General features: G+C 45.5%; 1 protein-coding gene across 2 annotated transcripts; it reads right to left on the reverse strand.

Annotated features, from left to right (window-relative positions):
* Window positions 1-139: 139 nt before the first annotated feature.
* rnf20 (ring finger protein 20, E3 ubiquitin protein ligase) lies at window positions 140-16792 on the reverse strand. Of its 2 annotated transcripts, XM_042074048.1 has the most exons (22): window positions 16673-16792; window positions 15989-16179; window positions 15680-15748; window positions 15444-15542; window positions 15035-15182; window positions 14474-14659; window positions 13739-13854; window positions 13095-13241; window positions 11847-11921; window positions 10815-10934; window positions 9845-10024; window positions 9521-9677; window positions 6352-6473; window positions 5784-5937; window positions 4228-4528; window positions 3909-4026; window positions 3603-3752; window positions 2938-3150; window positions 2432-2557; window positions 1713-1853; window positions 1284-1385; window positions 140-1146 (listed from the first exon to the last, which is right to left on the reverse strand). In XM_042074048.1, the coding sequence occupies exons 2-22, from the start codon at window positions 16157-16159 to the stop codon at window positions 970-972; spliced, it is 3072 nt and encodes a 1023-aa protein (XP_041929982.1). In that variant the 5' UTR covers window positions 16160-16179; window positions 16673-16792; the 3' UTR covers window positions 140-969. The 2 variants fall into 2 exon arrangements, with proteins under 2 accessions (XP_041929982.1, XP_041929984.1); XM_042074050.1 differs by lacking the exon at window positions 16673-16792 and having other exon boundaries at window positions 9542-9677.
* Window positions 16793-16880: the final 88 nt, after the last annotated feature.

The following is a 16880-nucleotide window of genomic DNA, read 5'->3' on the forward strand; positions in this document are numbered from 1 at the left end:
CCATAATAACCTAATCATAATTGAGGACTGTGCCTTGAACCTTGAAGTGTGTGTGTGTGTGTGTGTGTGTGTGTGTGTGTGTGTGTGTGTGTGTTTGGGGGGGGGGGGGGGGGGGTAATTTAAGATCATGAAAACCAGATTACCACTGTTTCTGTAGACATTTATTGACTGCCCACAAGCAAATACAAAAGTCAGAACCTGTTAGAGCCGGAGCTGCCTGTGCTGCAAAGGCGAGGCATTAAAAAGAAAAGGCTGTAAGCGATACAGATCAATGTACAATAAAATGACAAACACCACCGCCAACACCACCGCCAACTTGCAATGAAGGGTGCAGGCGGATGAAAAGCCTAGAAAGTGAATTCTGGTGCCCTCGTCTACTATCACTAATTTCATCATTAAGTCTAAGTATCTCTCTGTGGGCTATGTAGCCGACCCACTCCAGTCTAAAACTTCTTTTGTCTTGTTCGTTTGTTTATCTTGTCATGTCCTGTGAACTCGTAAGGTTGTGATTTCCTGAACTGTGAACCGAACAATCGACCGCATATATCCTACTAGCGGTTGGGGACTTCAGGAACACAATGCATCTCAGCAGTCCATGTTTGCATCACCAAATGCAACCCCTCTAGACGGAATGTAAGGAAGCAGGTGTGGAGGGCACTAGCTGTTAATAGGGGTAGCTGGGTGACACATTTAGATGTTGTTGTTGTTGTTTTTTTTTCCCTTCCGTGTCATAAAATAAGAAAAAAAAAAAAATCTAGCCAAACCCTAGGATGCCAAACACGTCACACACCAACCACCTCTCCTCACCTCCTACCTCCACCACACTAAGAGGTACCCAAGAGGAGCAGTGCAAACCCATAACCAATCACGATCGCTAACACACGGAGGATCCATGGGTTTAGGGAGGGTCAGGTGTGGGTGTGGCCAACAGCCAGCCAGCCAGCCAATCACGTGGCGGCTTCTTGTCTCCTAGCTGATGTAAATGCGATGGAAGTCGTTGGCACCGAAGGCAGCGTTGCACTTGGGGCACTTCCGTTGGCGTGTGTCGTAGCGCGTTTTCACGCACTCAAAGCAGAAGACGTGGAAGCACTTGGTCAGCACGGCGTCCTTCATTCGTGAGTTACAGCACGGGCAGGTCAAACGCGCCTGGGGGGGGGGGGTGGGGGGGTGGGGGGGTGGGTGGGCATACAGAAACAGAAAGATCAAGTACCAGAATAACACAAAGAGAGAAAGACAGAATGCTTCCTGTTGACATATGCATACCAACATCGGGACAGCATTACCTTGTAATCGTTGATCTCCTCATTCAGAATCTCATCTCCACTGGGGATGTCGGCTGGCTTCTTGGCCTTCTCCACTTTTCTTCTCAGTTTGCAGATGTCCTCCTGCACGACAGGAAGGAAAATGTGGACATGTGGACTTCCATTACACCTGGTTCTGTCTGTTTGGTTAATCAATCCGAGCAGCTTGTCCAGGTTGAGAAGTGAACCATTTGTTCCTTGTTACAATTTCATTCAGCAGTATGACCTTACAGTGTGTAAATATGCCATTACAGAAAAATGCTGAGACAGACTCAAACAACAAATTCAAGAAGTGTGTATGTGTGTGTATGTATGTGTGTGTGTGTGAGTGTGAGTGTGTGAGGACACGCGCATGTATCTCTGAGATAGAGTGAGTAAAACAGTGATTGTGTGTGTGTGTGTGTGTTTTACCTGTGCACGGCGTGCGTTGAAAGACTCTTTCTCGCGGGTGATGCTGTTCTCGATCACCTCCTCCCGCACGCCACTCAGCCTCTGCTGCACCGCCTCCAGCTGAGACTTCACTTCCTCAGACAGCAGCGCAGACTCCTGCGCCTGACAGGGGGCGGGGGGGAGAGAGAGAGAGTTAGTAGGAGAGAAAGAGAGAGAGAGAGAGAGAGTTAGTAGGAGAGAAAGAGAGAGAGTTAGTAGGAGAGAAAGAGAGAGAGAGAGAGAGAGTTAGTAGGAGAGAGAGAGAGTTAGTAGGAGAGAAAGAGAGAGAGAGAGAGAGAGAGAGAGAGAGTTAGTAGGAGAGAAAGAGTTAGTAGGAGAGAAAGAGAGAGAGTTAGTAGGAGAGAGAGAGTTAGTAGGAGAGAAAGAGAGAGAGTTAGTAGGAGAGAGAGAGAGAGAGTTAGTAGGAGAGAAAGAGAGAGAGAGAGAGAGTTAGTAGGAGAGAAAGAGAGAGAGAGAGAGTTAGTAGGAGAGAAAGGGCAGACAGTGAGAGAGGTGTGAGTGTCTGCACACTAGATTTCATTAGATGGCAGAAATGACCTAACATCTAACACAAACATACATTTAGGCTTTGGAAACCTAAAGATAGGAATGAGTGTACAAACCATATAACAGGTGTGTGTGTGTGTGTGTGTGTGTGTGAGTGAGAGAGAGAGAGAGGACGAGAGAGTGTGTAGGTGTACCTTGCGTTTATTCATGTCCAAAGCCTGTGTTCTGAGAGTCAGCTCCCTCTCTGCAGTGCCGATGGTCCCCTGTAGGAGGCGCTCTTTCTCCTCCAGCTTCCTTACCACTTGAAGCTGTGCATCAACCTACGAGGCAGGGCAAGGGGGAGATTAAGGAACGCAGCAGAAAAAGAAAGCCAGCTGCTAACATTTTACGTCAGATACTCTGCTAATGCTTAACTGCATCGGCCTGTGGCTCTCCATCTACAATGACATGTATTCATTTAGCAGATGCTTCTATCCAAAGTGCCTTACATGTCATTTATATTACAAGGCCCACTGGCCCTGGAGCAACTCAGGGGCTAAGTGCTCACAGGCTCAACAGTGGAAACCAGGAATTGAACCCACATCTTTTCACACTACTGCATGCTAGCCCAGCTCCTTAACCACTATGCTACCATCGTCTCAGTTCTAGCCCAAGTTAGCCCGCAACTCCTGGGGTCCAGTGCCCAGTGCCCAGTGCGCACCTGTGTCTTGAGCGTGAGCAGCTGGTCGGCGAGCTCCTCCTTCTCCTCCTTGAGCAGCTTGTGGATCTGGTTGGACTTGATGCGCTCGCTCATCAGCTTGAAGTTAGCGTCGTCCTTCTCGCGCAGCTGCTGCATCAGACGGATGTTCTGCTCCTGCATGTCCTCGAACGCCTGGCCAGTCACGTCCATCTCACTCAGCAACGCATCCTCCTCCTGAGGTAGTAAAAGAGACAGAGAGAGAGGGTAGAGAGTGAAAGAGAGGGAGGTAGAGGGTGAAAGAGAGAGAGGTAGAGGGTGAAAGAGAGAGGTAGAGTGAAAGAGAGAGAGAAAGGTAGAGAGTGAAAGAGAGAGGGAGAGGAGGAATCATGGAGATATCAAGTAAGGTGTGGGGGAAGCGGAAGAGAGAGAGGTAGATGGAGCAGACGAGAGAAAGATGATTAGAAACACAAACACACTCACACGATCACAAACACTCACAAACACACTCACACGATCACAAACACACTCACACGATCACAAACACACTCACACGATCACAAACGCACTCACACGATCACAAACGCACTCACACGATCACAAACACACTCACACGATCATGTAGATAACAACAGAAGTGCTCTCTCTCTTACACACACACACACACACACACACACACACACACACACCTGTTTGGCCAAGGACAGCTTCTTGTTGAGGATGTCGATCTGCTCCTCCACAGAGCGGATCTTCCTGAGCGCCTCTTCGTCAGCCATCTTCTTCCCCTCCCTCCTCTCCCTCTCCTCTAACTCACGCAACCGCTGGCGCAGCTCCTCCCCCTAGGCCACACACACACACACAAATGTCTATTTCACACACACATTTGTACATGGACAAAACACACCTGCACAGGGATGTGAAAAAAAATCTACATGGATTTAAATAAATACACAGGAGAGATATGTGTGTGTGTGTGTGTGTGTGTGTGTGTGTACCTCTGACTTGGCTTTCTTCTCCGCAGCCATGAGTTGGACTTTATCCCGCTGCTCTTTGGGGGCGGAGCGATACATGTCCAGCAGCAGTTTCATCTCCCTCTGAGACTCTTGAGCTTTCCTGCATCACACAAGCAGCAGCAGCAGAAGACAAATAAATGGCAGGCTCATCACCTATACCAAAACTTCTAACCCAATCAACATCCATCATCCACATATTCACCATTTTAAAGATTGATTTGATAAATTGATCGATTGGTTTTAAAGGTTTTCTTATTTCATCAATAATAACATCTTGATTAAATGTGATTAGAAGCCATACTTGAGCTCAGCACGAAGCATTTTCAGTTGCTCCACCTCCTTCCTCTTTGGTCCACCAACCACAGCACAGCGTTCCACCACATTCTCTTCTGATTGGCTGCTGCTAGTTCCAGCCCTCTCTCTCTCCTCTTTCACAATGGCACTGCCACGGGTCACCCTCTCTTTCTCTCTCTCGTCTCTTTCTCTCTCTCTCTTCTCCTTCTCTTTGTCTTTCTCCTTCTCCTTCTCTCTTTCTTTCTCCTTCTCTTCCTCCTTGACAACGAGTTCGGGCTCTGTGCCGGGCTCCGTCTTCACCGAGGCACCTGGGAAAGGACAGGGAATGAAGAAAAGAGGGAACACAAGACATAGAAAAAGAAAGAGTAAAAGGAGGGACAGAGAGAAACAGAGGAAAGAGTGATACAGGAAGACAGAAAGAAAGTGAACGTAAGATTATGACTGCAAGTGTGCACAGAGGAGTGCATACAACACAGGGGCAAAGGCTCCGTGTGTATCCTGAAGAGTATAAGAGGAAATCATGAAATATCTCTGGGCAGTAGTGATGCGCGGGTCAAGGTTTTTTTATATCCCGCGCCCACCCGACCCATTTTGGAGATCCAATCCGCCCCGCCCAACCCGACAATATATATGTTTAACATCAACCCAAACCGGACCCGACCCGCAAATTCCTAATTTTAACGATACGTGGTTGCATCAATATCATGTAGCCAAAATTAATGTTAGCCTACTTTACTTCACAAGACATACATGTAGGATAACAAATAAATAAATGCAGTGCAGTCAATGTAGCCTTGTCTAAAACGTTATGGATATGTTAAACTGGAAACGGGAAAAGTTTGGACTTCAAAAGAAAGTAGCCACCATCCTCTCTCTCTCTCTCTCTCTCTCTCAAAGTAGTGTGCCGATATTACTTTTTGCTGACCATCAGATAAGTTTCGATGGTGTAAAATATCCTAAACAGTAGGCTACCGACTGCAACTTAGAAAAATTAATCTACCGACTGCACAATATCTACAGACTATAAACTAAACGCAGTTGGCCTACAGGCCAGTGTAAACGTCTGTGGAGTGTGGCAACATGTGGGGAAATAACTCACGTAACAGCAGCAGGGACGTTGCCAGATAATCGTGGTTAGGATCTAAATGTTATCTGTTCGGGTACATAGGTGTTTTATGAAATATGCTAATTAAGGCCATCATCTGGATAATTAGTTCAAACAACTGTTTATTTATTTTTATTATATGGATAGGCTTTGTCCCCTGCAATGGGGTATTTTTGTATCCAATCAACTGTGGTGTGCATGTGCATTTGAGACGGAGACGGAGAAGGAGAGAGGAACAGAAGGGGGGAATTTCACTTTAGCCTACCGCACACGGACATGAATATGTTAACCCAGAAGAACGTTGCTAGCCTATCTATCAAATTTGACCCGACCCACCCACAACCCATGATTTTACCTGGAAGTCTCACCCGAACCCGCTGGACCCGCGGGTCAACCCGTGAACCCGTGCAACACTACTGGGCAGACAAAAGACTGAAGCATCGTCTGGAGCGCCTTACCTGTGCTGGTGGGCGTGGCTGAGTCATTATCAGACTCCACCTTCACTGTGACATCCCCCGTGGCTGGCGTCAGAGGGGAGGCGGTCTCTTCTTTCAGGTCCAGTTCAGTGCTGGACTGCGACTGGAGGACTGCGTTGCCCTTTGCGGCACGAACCTATCAAAGACAAAGACTTAGTGAGCTAAGAAACTATGCGCAGCCATCCTAGTTTCTTAGATGTGAATGCTGATAGTTATGCTCTCTGCGAACAGTCCCCATGTCTTACACACAGACAGATCATTTTCTTTTTTTTAAAAATATATTCACTCAAAAAATAAGAGCCTAATTCACTTTCCACCCTCTCTTCACTCATTGACACTTGACCAGTCAAATATGTAGAAATAAGGAAGCGCGCTCAACACCCTATAGTACTTCAACTGGGTGCTTAAACTTTCTTGATAGAACTTGACAAGTCACACATTCTTCCTCTTCTCTCTCCATCTCCTCACACAGAAGCTCTTCTCTTTTCTCTCCCTCCCTCCTCACACAGTAACTCTTCTCTTCTCCTCTTTTCTCTCTCTCGCTACTCACCACGTTGAGCTCCTGCTGCGCTTCCCTCAGACGCAGTTTGTACTTGATGACTTCAGCCTTCATCTGTTGGTTGTGGTTCTGCAGGGTGCTGATCAGGTGACGCATCTCTCTATTGATGGGACCTGCAGGAGAGCGATGGAGAGAGAACGATGGAGAGATGGAGATGGAGAGAGAGAGAGGGAGGGAGAGAGACAGAGAGAGAGTGAGTGAGTGAGAGGGGGTAGGGTGAAAAATCAATACAGTCAATGCATCATTTAATAGCAGTTATGTGATGGAGAGGAAGACACACACAATAAGACAAAAGAAAGGGGGAGAAGAGTCCCACAGTCATTAGGTGTGTGTATGTGTATGTGCGTGTGCGTATGTGTATGTGCGTGCACATGTGCATGTGTTAGGGCCGTCACTTTAATGAAAAATCCTATTTGATATTTGAAACTGAAATGTAGACGAGCTCACACATATAGTCAATTTTCTGTGAGAATTTGTCTAGTTTCAAGGCTAAATATAAGCCAATCCAGTGGCACCTGACAGGTCATCAGAGCGCATCTGAAGAGAGTGTCAGAGACGAAGAAGACCGCAATCTATGAGGTTTGTACACAATAACAAGCAGGACTGCTAGATTTTCAAAAAATGCGCTATTGGCCCCAGCTGTGGCGCAACTGGCTGGGGCACCTGCCGGCGACCCGGGTTCAATTCCCGCCCCGCGGTCCTTTTCGGATCCCACCCAGACTCTCTCTCCCACTCACTTCCTGTCATTCTCCACTGTCCTATCAAATTAAAGGCATAAAAAAAGCCCCCCCAAAAAAAGGCGCTATGGCAACTGATGATTGCACAATATGCATACCGTTACAGTTCAAAAACTGAAGTGCTTCCATATTCTATCCCTTAAATAAAATAAATAAATAAAAAAAACTCTCCTCAAGTTCTGGTCGCTTGGGTTCATCGTCATCAGCCAGGCCCATGATTCAAACTTCAGCCTATTTCCGGTGCTATTATATATTTGCTTTCGCAATACTTTCCACACTTTCAGAATTCTTTAATTTTTCAGCTTTATTTTTTAAAATAAATAGGTCACATTTTTTCTGTTTGTTTTCAAAACAGGTGTTCGCCAGTTCCATTTTAATATCAATATCAAATTTAGTTCCATTTTAATATCAATAATCAAATTTAAAGGTGCTATCGGAACTCCCCTATTACCGCCAGTCCTGTATTTCCGCCGTCTTGCGTGTACGTGTCACTTAATATCCATTTCTATACAAACCAAGACGGCGGATTCCTAAAAAAAGCAGGCACCCACACCATAGGTGTATCTAAATTAGCTATGTACCAAAAATGACATTTTACCGTGACTCGAAGAGCTGTAAACAGTGTTGTAAGGCTGCATGTACAAATCCGCTTGGAGCTCCAGTGGAATTTTAATTTCATGACGAGAATTCTCGGTCTAACCGTTCATGTGCCATTGAAATGGCGTAAATAGGTGACCCACCAGGCCAGCACTAACCTCCGAGCGTGGTAAACAAAATCGGATATTTCAGGCAGTAAAAGCCTTTTTAAGTATTAAAAAACATCATTGTTTTAGAATTTTCGAACGAAAGTGGTGGTAATTGGAGGCGTTACGATATCTGTAAGACATTTATTGTAATAAATCATAAAATTACCATAACATGCCATCAGAGATTAAAGAATCATGTTATTTTCAAATACTGGCTTTACTGACAACAATAGTACAGCCAGGATATTCACAATTCAAACGTTCATTTGCAATTCAAACGTTCACTGCTCCCAAAGTGGGAGCAGTGGCTACTGGTAGGGTTGGGCTTGTTAGCAATCCTAAGCCGTGCTACAGCAAAGCCAGAGGGAAGGAGAAGCGGAAGCTTATCCAGGAGGAGGTACGAGACGAGGTGGAGGAAGCTCGCTTCAGCAGAGTGGTGGGCATGTCCAAGCAGGGGGCCTGGACAAAGTGGGAGCATACAGCTGGCCGCAAGATCACCTGGGCAGAACTTGGTCCAGTCAGTGTATGACGTCCTCCCTAGCCCTGCCAACCTGTTCACTTGGGGCCTGGTGGACTCACCTGCTTGCCAACTCTGCCAGAAAAGGGGATCACTAGAGCATATCCTCAGCTGCTGCTCCAAGGGCTTGGGAGATGGGCGTTATCGTTGGCGCCATGACCAGGTCCTGAAGGCAGTAGCAGACACCATCTGCACTGGCATTAACATCAGCAAGCGGCATCATCCAACCAAGTCTGCAATTGCCTTTGTCCGAGCAGGCGAGAAGCCTCAGTCCCCCAAGAAAGACCCAAGGGGGCCTGCTCGCAACAGCAAGAGACTGGCACCTCCTGGTTGATCTAGGGAGACAGTTGAGATTCCCGGACACCATTGCAGTCACATCACATGGTCACATGGTCTTGATGTCCGCGGCAAGCAAGCACGTGGTGCTACTGGAACTAACTGTCCCCTGGGAAGATCGGATGGAGGAAGCCCAGGAAAGGAAGAGGGCCAAGTACGCGGACCTGGTAGCTGAGTGTCGGAGGAATGGGTGGAAGGCCCGCTGTGAGCCTGTTGAAGTGGGATGCAGGGGCTTCGCAGGCCAGTCTTTACACCGGGTCCTGGGACTCTTAGGGATTTGCGGACTGCACAGGCAAAGAGCCATCAAGAACATCCTGGAAGCTGCTGAAAAAGCTTCACGGTGGCTCTGAATAAAGAGGGGGGACACGTGGCGTAGTGCGCTACCTGGACACAAGTCGGGGCCTGATCACCCCCGGCTGGGTCGCCCGGGTGAGGGTGTCTGATGTAAGACCCAAAACACCGCATGACCCTGGGAGCATCACTGACGATGTGTCCAGGTTGCACCACAAGGTGTATTCTAGTACTTTGGCCTGCTGCGCCACCCTCCACCAACTTATCAATCACAAAGCTAGTAGCATTTCGACCTTTGGATCGCCAGATTAGCCTACTTAATGCTTTCAAATGTTTTAATTTTGGATTTTGCAATGCCCATTTTAAACACTGGTGGTCATTCTTACATATAGCACCTTTAAAAGTGACAGCCCTAGTGTGTGTGTGTGTGTGTGTGTGTGTGTGTGTGTGTGTGTGTGTGTGTGTGTGTGTGAAAGTGAGTGAGAGAGAGTGTGTATGTGTGTGTGTGTGAGAGAGTGTGTGGTGGGGGTTACCTGAGAGAGAGAGTAGGTTACCTGCTTGCTCATTGGCAGCCAGTGTTTGCTCAAACTCAATGCGCAGCATCTCATACTCCTTACGCACTTGAGCCAGAGTGTCTTCCAGCTGAATGACCTCAGTGCGCACCTTACGCTGCAGTGACACCTCATCGTTCTAGAAAACACACACATACAAAAAAAAACATATTTTGATAAATAACAGTGAAATCCTCAGTTGGCAAGGCCACATCTTTCACAATGCTACTGGTTGAGGAAAACCAAAACCTAATGCGTGCGCGCACACGCACACACACACACACACAACACACACACACACACTACCTCCATGTGGTCTAGCTGACGTAGTCGTGCGGTTCTGGTGGTGTTGAGCCGGGCCCTGATCTCGTCCAGCTGGGCTTTTAGGATCAGGGACTCGTTGTACAGAACTGAGAACTGGGACTGCAGGCAGCGGTACTCCGAGCTTTCTCTTACCACCCCTTCTGCCCGACACACCAACTCCATCTGAGGGGGAGAGAGAGAGAGAGAGAGAGAGAGAGAGAGAGAGAGAGAGAGAGAGAGAGAGAGAGAGAGAGAGAGAGAGAGAAGGAAAGAGGTAAAGAAAATGATGAAAAGACAGAATGTAGGTAGGAAAGAAGAAATGAAGTCGGTAGGTAGAGAAGAAGTAACACAAGGGAGGGAGAGTGACAGAAAGCTAGGCATCAATCATCACTAGGGGTGTCACCATTGTCCAAATCCTCGATTCAATTAAATTTTCAATTTTAAAAAGTCACAATTTTATTAATTGTATTACTATTAATGCATCTCTTATGTGGTTTACTTTTTTTGCCTCCAGTTATGTTTTGGGGGGCTTTTATTTTTTATTTTGGAAACGTTCCTACCACGAGCTACTGAACAGATCAGGTATAAACATAGACGTGAACACAGTGAAATGAAATAACATGGAATGATCATTTGATTGTCATAGCACACCCTGAAGAGACACAAGGTTAGTGTTCACAGAATATTACACTGTTTTATGCCTTAAAGTAATTTTGGACTCTATCTTGAACTTCACTTGCGAAGCTGAGTAGCCTAAGTTAGTGTTATGTAGTGAATGCAGTGTGGCTTCATAGTTGATTCTACATTTGACTTTGAAGTTTGAGATTGTGATGTTATTTTGATCGATTTTCGACTTAAACCAAGATCGTGACACCCCTAATCATCACTGGTAATCAATCTCAAATGTCTGCAAGAGAAGACAAAGGCTCCAGTCTAAGGAAGAGTGACTCTGGTCCCAGTTCCGTCCACTCACCCTCATATTCTGGTTCTCTTGATGGACGTTCTGGAGGTCCTGCTGCAGTTTTTGCAGCTCAACGAGCCGGTTCTCTGCCAGCTCCTTGTTCTCCTCCAGCTCACTATTCATCTCCTCAAACTGTACGGGGGCGAGATAATAGATAATAGATCATAGATAATAGCGAAATACAAGAGGTGAGCTGATGAGCTGCCTTAAAAAGATGACATCAGTGGCGTCACATACAGTTATTGACAGTGCATCAGAAAAATTGTAATTTTAATTAGTAAACCCTACTGTTCCTAATAGCCAAACATTATCTGCATTTGTAATAATCTGCTCATCCAGTTACAGATTATGTGATAACATACAGACATGTATACCAGCATACAGTTCCCACCATATACACACCGATCCCTCCACACACACACACACACACACACCGATCCCTCCACACACACGCACACACACACACACACACCGATCCCTCCATACACACACACACACACACCGATCCCTCCATACACACACACACACACACACACCGATCCCTCCACACACACACACACACACACACACCGATCCCTCCACACACACGCACACACACACACACACACACACACCGATCCCTCCATACACACACACACACACACCGATCCCTCCATACACACACACACACACACCGATCCCTCCATACACACACACACACACACACACACACACACACACACACCGATCCCTCCATACACACACACACACACACCGATCCCTCCATACACACACACACACACCGATCCCTCCATACACACACACACACACACACACACACACACACACACACACACCGATCCCTCCATACACACACACACACACACACACACACACACACCGATCCCTCCATACACACAAAAGGGAAACAAAGCAGGTTAACTTCACCTACACAAAGCAATAAAGACACACAATAATAACGTGAGTAAATAGACACACACACACACACACACACACACACACACACACAAACACACACAGACACAGTCCCCTGAACACACCCACCTTTCTCTTGTTAATAGTGATGGTTCCACACACACTGCTGGCTTCTCCGCAGACTTTGTAGCCTTTGCTGTTCACCTGCAGCACACAAACAGACATTCTTTGTATTTACTTTGTTCATGATAAAGCTAAGAGAACACAATTTGTGCTCTCCAACTTCAGAATTAGAAGGCCTTGTTTGCGGCTTTGATAAGATTCTGATAAGACTAGACACATGAAAGTGATATTTCACAAATGTTCATTATATAAACCACACAATTTGGTTAAAGCAAGTCGTTTGGTGTTTTCTAGCCCATTCCATTAAACTGAGTATTCTACGACTGGCGCGAGGCTGCCAGTGCAAGTGTAATAACAAGCCAATAAATAGTAGGCGAGTGAAATATAATTGAATATGTAATATCACATATGCTTTGCTCAAAATCTTATTGCTACATGGATTAACAAAATAACAGCCTGGTTGTCTGTGCTACAGCATTTAAAACGGGTCTGAAAAGCTACAACCGTGTTTTTGTTCATTAAATTGCTTGGGACAGCAGAAGAAATGCTACCGTAATGCCTCCAATTACCACCACCTTCGTTTGAAAATTCTAGAACAATGATGTTTTTTAATACTCAAAAATAACATTTGATAAATGAACCTTACATTTTTCAGTAGCAATAGGTGTGTAGATTTGAACCAAATCTAGGTTGATTCTTACCGGAGCTTTTACTGCTTGAAATATCCGATTTTGTTTACCACGCTCTGAGGTTAGTGCTGGCCAGGTGGGTCGTCTATTTACGCCATTTCAATGGTACACGAACGATTAGACCGAGAATTCTCGTCATGAAATTAAAATTCCACTGGAGCTCCAAGCGGATGTGTACACGCAGCCTTACAACACTGTTTACAGCTCTTCGAGTCACGGGAAAATGTCATTTTTGGTAGATAGCTAATTTAGATACACTTAGTCTTAGTTTGTATAGAAATGGCTATTAAGTGACACATACACGCAAGACGGCGGAAATACGGGACCAGCGGTAATAGGGGGAGTTCCGATACATATTATTCTTTGAAAAACTATTCAGATCAAATACACAACAATATTGAGATCTGAAGCTACTGTAATATCGTCTAACACATTCCATTTAAAGGTATTGCTCAGCACTGCTACTGGTTGGCTTTAACCAAATCTTTTATTAATTAACTTCAACTCTTTTCAGCACAATGCGCATGCGCTCCTATTAGTGCCGGACTTGGGCACGTAGTCTTACCCGCTCCAGCACCTCTCCCAGGTGTGTGTTGAGTCGGTTCTCTCTGCGCCGGATCTTCTCCATGTCCCACTGCAGCTCCTCAACCATCACCTGCAGCTCACTGATCCGGTTATCAGCCCGCGTTGCCGCACGACCCAGTCCACGAGACTGTACACACACACACACAAGCACAGATCATACACCAAACACACACACGCACACATTAATACATTTTAACCACCATAACATTATACACCATAATACAATTTAGTTAACTCAAAGTAAATAAATAAATATATGCAGAGCAATCCCACTTCCATACACATTTATGCATTTCAACTGCACTGTGGTATTCCCAATTACTAAACATCATACCTGCCATCAGGTATGGCCACAAAACTTGTGGTTGCTTTTGATAGTCTGCTAAATACCAGTCAACTTTAACCTTAAAATAAAACATCACTCCACATCTATGTCCATTGGCAACCGTTCAGCAGGGGATTTTTGAACATTTTAGCAAAAGATTCTGCTCCGCAACAATGTAAGGTTCTAAAATTCCATGTTGAATTCAGAGCCAATAGATATCTATCTATATGGCTCTGGTTGAATTCAATGAACCCAGATATTCTTTAGAACGTTCAGGCAACCTTAAGAGTAACTCTCACCTCACTGGTCATCTGGCTGTGTTTCTGTTTGAGGCTGTCGGTAAGCTGACGCAGGCGTTCATTCTCACTGCCCAATAGGGAGTTAAGCTGGGTGGCCACTTCCCACAGATTACTATCTGTTAAGATAAATGTGCAACAATGTGTGTCACTCCAGGAACGATAACTATGAAGATAACTATAACTATAAATGCGTCCACACTGACCAACGATAAGGAAAAGGTCTTCTCATGTTGATGAATGTGATGGCTAAAATTTGATGGATTGGTATATCAAAGATATGGAATGATATCTTTCTTTATGTCGTTATCGTTCTTGGTGTAAACGGCTCTTTACTGATGTTTGGAAAGCCATGTGAACCTATAAAGGTACATTTGGACTAGCAGTCCACGCTAATTGAAGAAGCAAAACTGTGGTGGATTTCTGAAGACAAGCAATGACTTGTGTAACTATGTGTAAGAAGGCACAGGTCTTCTTTACTATAAAACTATGTGTAAGAAGGCACAGGTCTTCTTTATTATAAAACTATGTGTAAGAATGCACAAGTCTTCTTTACTATAAAACTATGTGTCAGAAGGCACAGGTCTTACTATAAAACTGATTTCAGAGGCAGAAAAGCCCCAGTGGCCGACTTTCACTATGGTAACTGCCACGGCAACCGCCCAGCAGTGACAACACTACAGCTACCATCACACCTAGCGTCCTCCAAACGCAGACATCCCACAATGCCCCTCTCACCGGCCCCAGTGTCCAGTGTCTTCTTCAGCTGGTCCACGGTGCGCTTCAGGCTGGTGTAGATGTCCGCCACGCGATGGGCCTGCTTACAGCTGGACTCCACCCTCTCCTGGAGTTCTGCCTCCATCTCCTCACTACTGCTGCTGGCCAGAGTGGCCAAGAACGAGTTGGACGTCTCCCCCTGCTGGCCTTTAGGGGAAGGCACAACACACACTATAACAACAATCCAAAAGATATATATACTGGATACATACAAATAAACACACTGTGCATATTGTAAGAGTGGTCTGCAAGCTCAGGGTCAGTTCTCTTCTGTACTATTGAGATGGTATCGACTAGTGGGAACTGCTGCCCACTCCCACTCTTTTCCCATGCCGTGCTTACACACATTCGGTCCTTTTTAGTGCTTATGAACATTAATGAATTTAACCTTAACTCGGAAGGGGTACTAGCATCCCTTAACAGCTAAAAACAAAACTCTCCATCTGTTTCAGAATGTCATGACATCATAAGGCAAAGCGGAGAGCTGAGACAGCCCGCGGTGCCTGCTGCTGGTATTGGTACCTCGGTCCTTTGCGCGCTCCTGATTGGAGTCTCCGTCAGGTTCTGGAGTGTCAGGCTTTAAGCTTCGCCCTTCGCTGACGTGGCCATCCACTGGCTCACCGCCAGATTGGTCATAGCGCCGAGCAATGAGTCGAACATTCTCATCAAACTGAGAGCAGGGAGAGAATGAGGGAAACCATATGATCTTGTGGTCTTCACCAAACACAAACTTGATTTAAATGAAAAAACAGTTAATATAACATTTTATACAGATAATTTTGAAGTAACACGCTGAAAAAATACTTTCTTAAAGCAAAACATTTCAGTACACATGTTCTCTTTCCTTGAAAGAGAAATATTCAGTTTATAGTCATTTACCTTTAAGAACCTGTGCAACATATCTCTATCAGTGCAAGCTTCAGATGTTTACCTGGTTCCAGTATCTGTTGAGAATCAGTAGACTGGCATCATCAGTAGCTTGTCGAGTCTCGAGCCTTTCGACTCTCTCTCTAAGCTCATCTTCAATCACCTGCAGGTCCAAAAGCCAGACAGAATGTATGCAAATGTTAGAGACTTGGGGCACAAATACATCTGTTTCTGATAAGATATTTCAAAACAATACTGCTGTAGGTCTGGATAATTTAGTGAGTGAAAGCAAACACTTGCCTGTCTCTGGTCAAGAGACTCCCCCAGTTTTCGATTTTTCACCTGCAGGGCTTTGATATCCTGTTCCTCCTGCGAGTGTGTGGAAAAGGAGTGAGTGAGACCATGGAGGTTGGGGAGATGCACAAACTCATGACAGTGTATAATAGATAACACGCAGATGACTTGTACTGGGTCTGACAATATGAATACAGAAACTGTCATCATTTATGAATACAGTTCTGTTAACATTTGACAGGTCTCAAAAGAGCACAGTTGAATCACCAGTGTGCTTTTCCAACTACATTTACTACCCGGACCTGCTTTCCTTACCGGGTTGGACACGCCACCAAGTTTAATGACCGTCTCCACAGCGGTGCTTCCTCCCGCTGCCGCGCTGACCCCAGCAGTCTCCTCTCCGACCTCCCTCTCTCGCCTCTTCTCCGGAGGAGCGCCAGAGGAGACGGACCCACTGGGATCGCATGGTCTCTTCTGACCAGACATCTTCTTCTTGCTGCTGACACCTGAGCAAGATGGAACATCATGAAAGACCGAAAACCGTTGAAATACATGATTGATTCTTTCGGCTACCAAAACAGCTAAATTCTATTCTCTGTACGACCACTGGCTGTAAGACTTAAACATGTGAATAATGTTTTATTGCACAAACCAGACGCCTATTTGATACTTTGATAATGTAACATACAGTACGTCCATGTTTAGTAATTATATGCCCGTCGTCGTGACGCAGGGATAGTTTAATACACTGAGATAGCACAAATGATTAAACTTGGACTAAACCTGCTGATTTCTACGAGAAACGCTGTCAGCATCTGGCTACCTGAATTGAAGATACGATTTGTGTTGGCTTAACATGATCGTTATCGATCAACAGCCGGTGCACATAGCAAATGCAATATACAATGTAATAGCTTTGCCGATCGGATTCCATTTATGAATCTGCATCACAACTAATAACGCGCTATGCTACTTTTGACCTGGTGATATGATTCGTACCTTAGGCAGCGACCAGAAGGGTTTTTAATTCAGATAATGTTGATGTCGGCGGTCCTTCTTCCAGAGAACTTTGCCCCGGAAGCGGAAGTAGTCATGTATCAGCGAGAAAGAACAGCTTCGCCTCAGTCTGCCCCAGTGCGCCACCTTCTGGTTGTATGACTCGGCAATTTTGTGTTGCGTTTTAAGTACAGAATTTCAAGGTTTATAA

This window comes from Alosa sapidissima, chromosome 20, assembly GCF_018492685.1.
Source record: "Alosa sapidissima isolate fAloSap1 chromosome 20, fAloSap1.pri, whole genome shotgun sequence".
Taxonomy (NCBI): Eukaryota; Metazoa; Chordata; class Actinopteri; order Clupeiformes; family Clupeidae; genus Alosa; species Alosa sapidissima.

Excerpts from the sequence above, each read along its gene's own strand:
- rnf20 (XM_042074048.1), bottom strand. The coding sequence starts at position 16,159 with ATGTCTGGTCAGAAGAGACCATGCGATCCCAGTGGGTCCGTCTCCTCT. Across the intron at positions 15,543-15,679 it reads AGTCTCTTGACCAGAGACAG|GTGATTGAAGATGAGCTTAG; the intron begins GCAAGTGTTTGC and ends TTGGACCTGCAG. Across the intron at positions 4,529-5,783 it reads AGCCACGCCCACCAGCACAG|GTGCCTCGGTGAAGACGGAG; the intron begins GTAAGGCGCTCC and ends GTCCTTTCCCAG.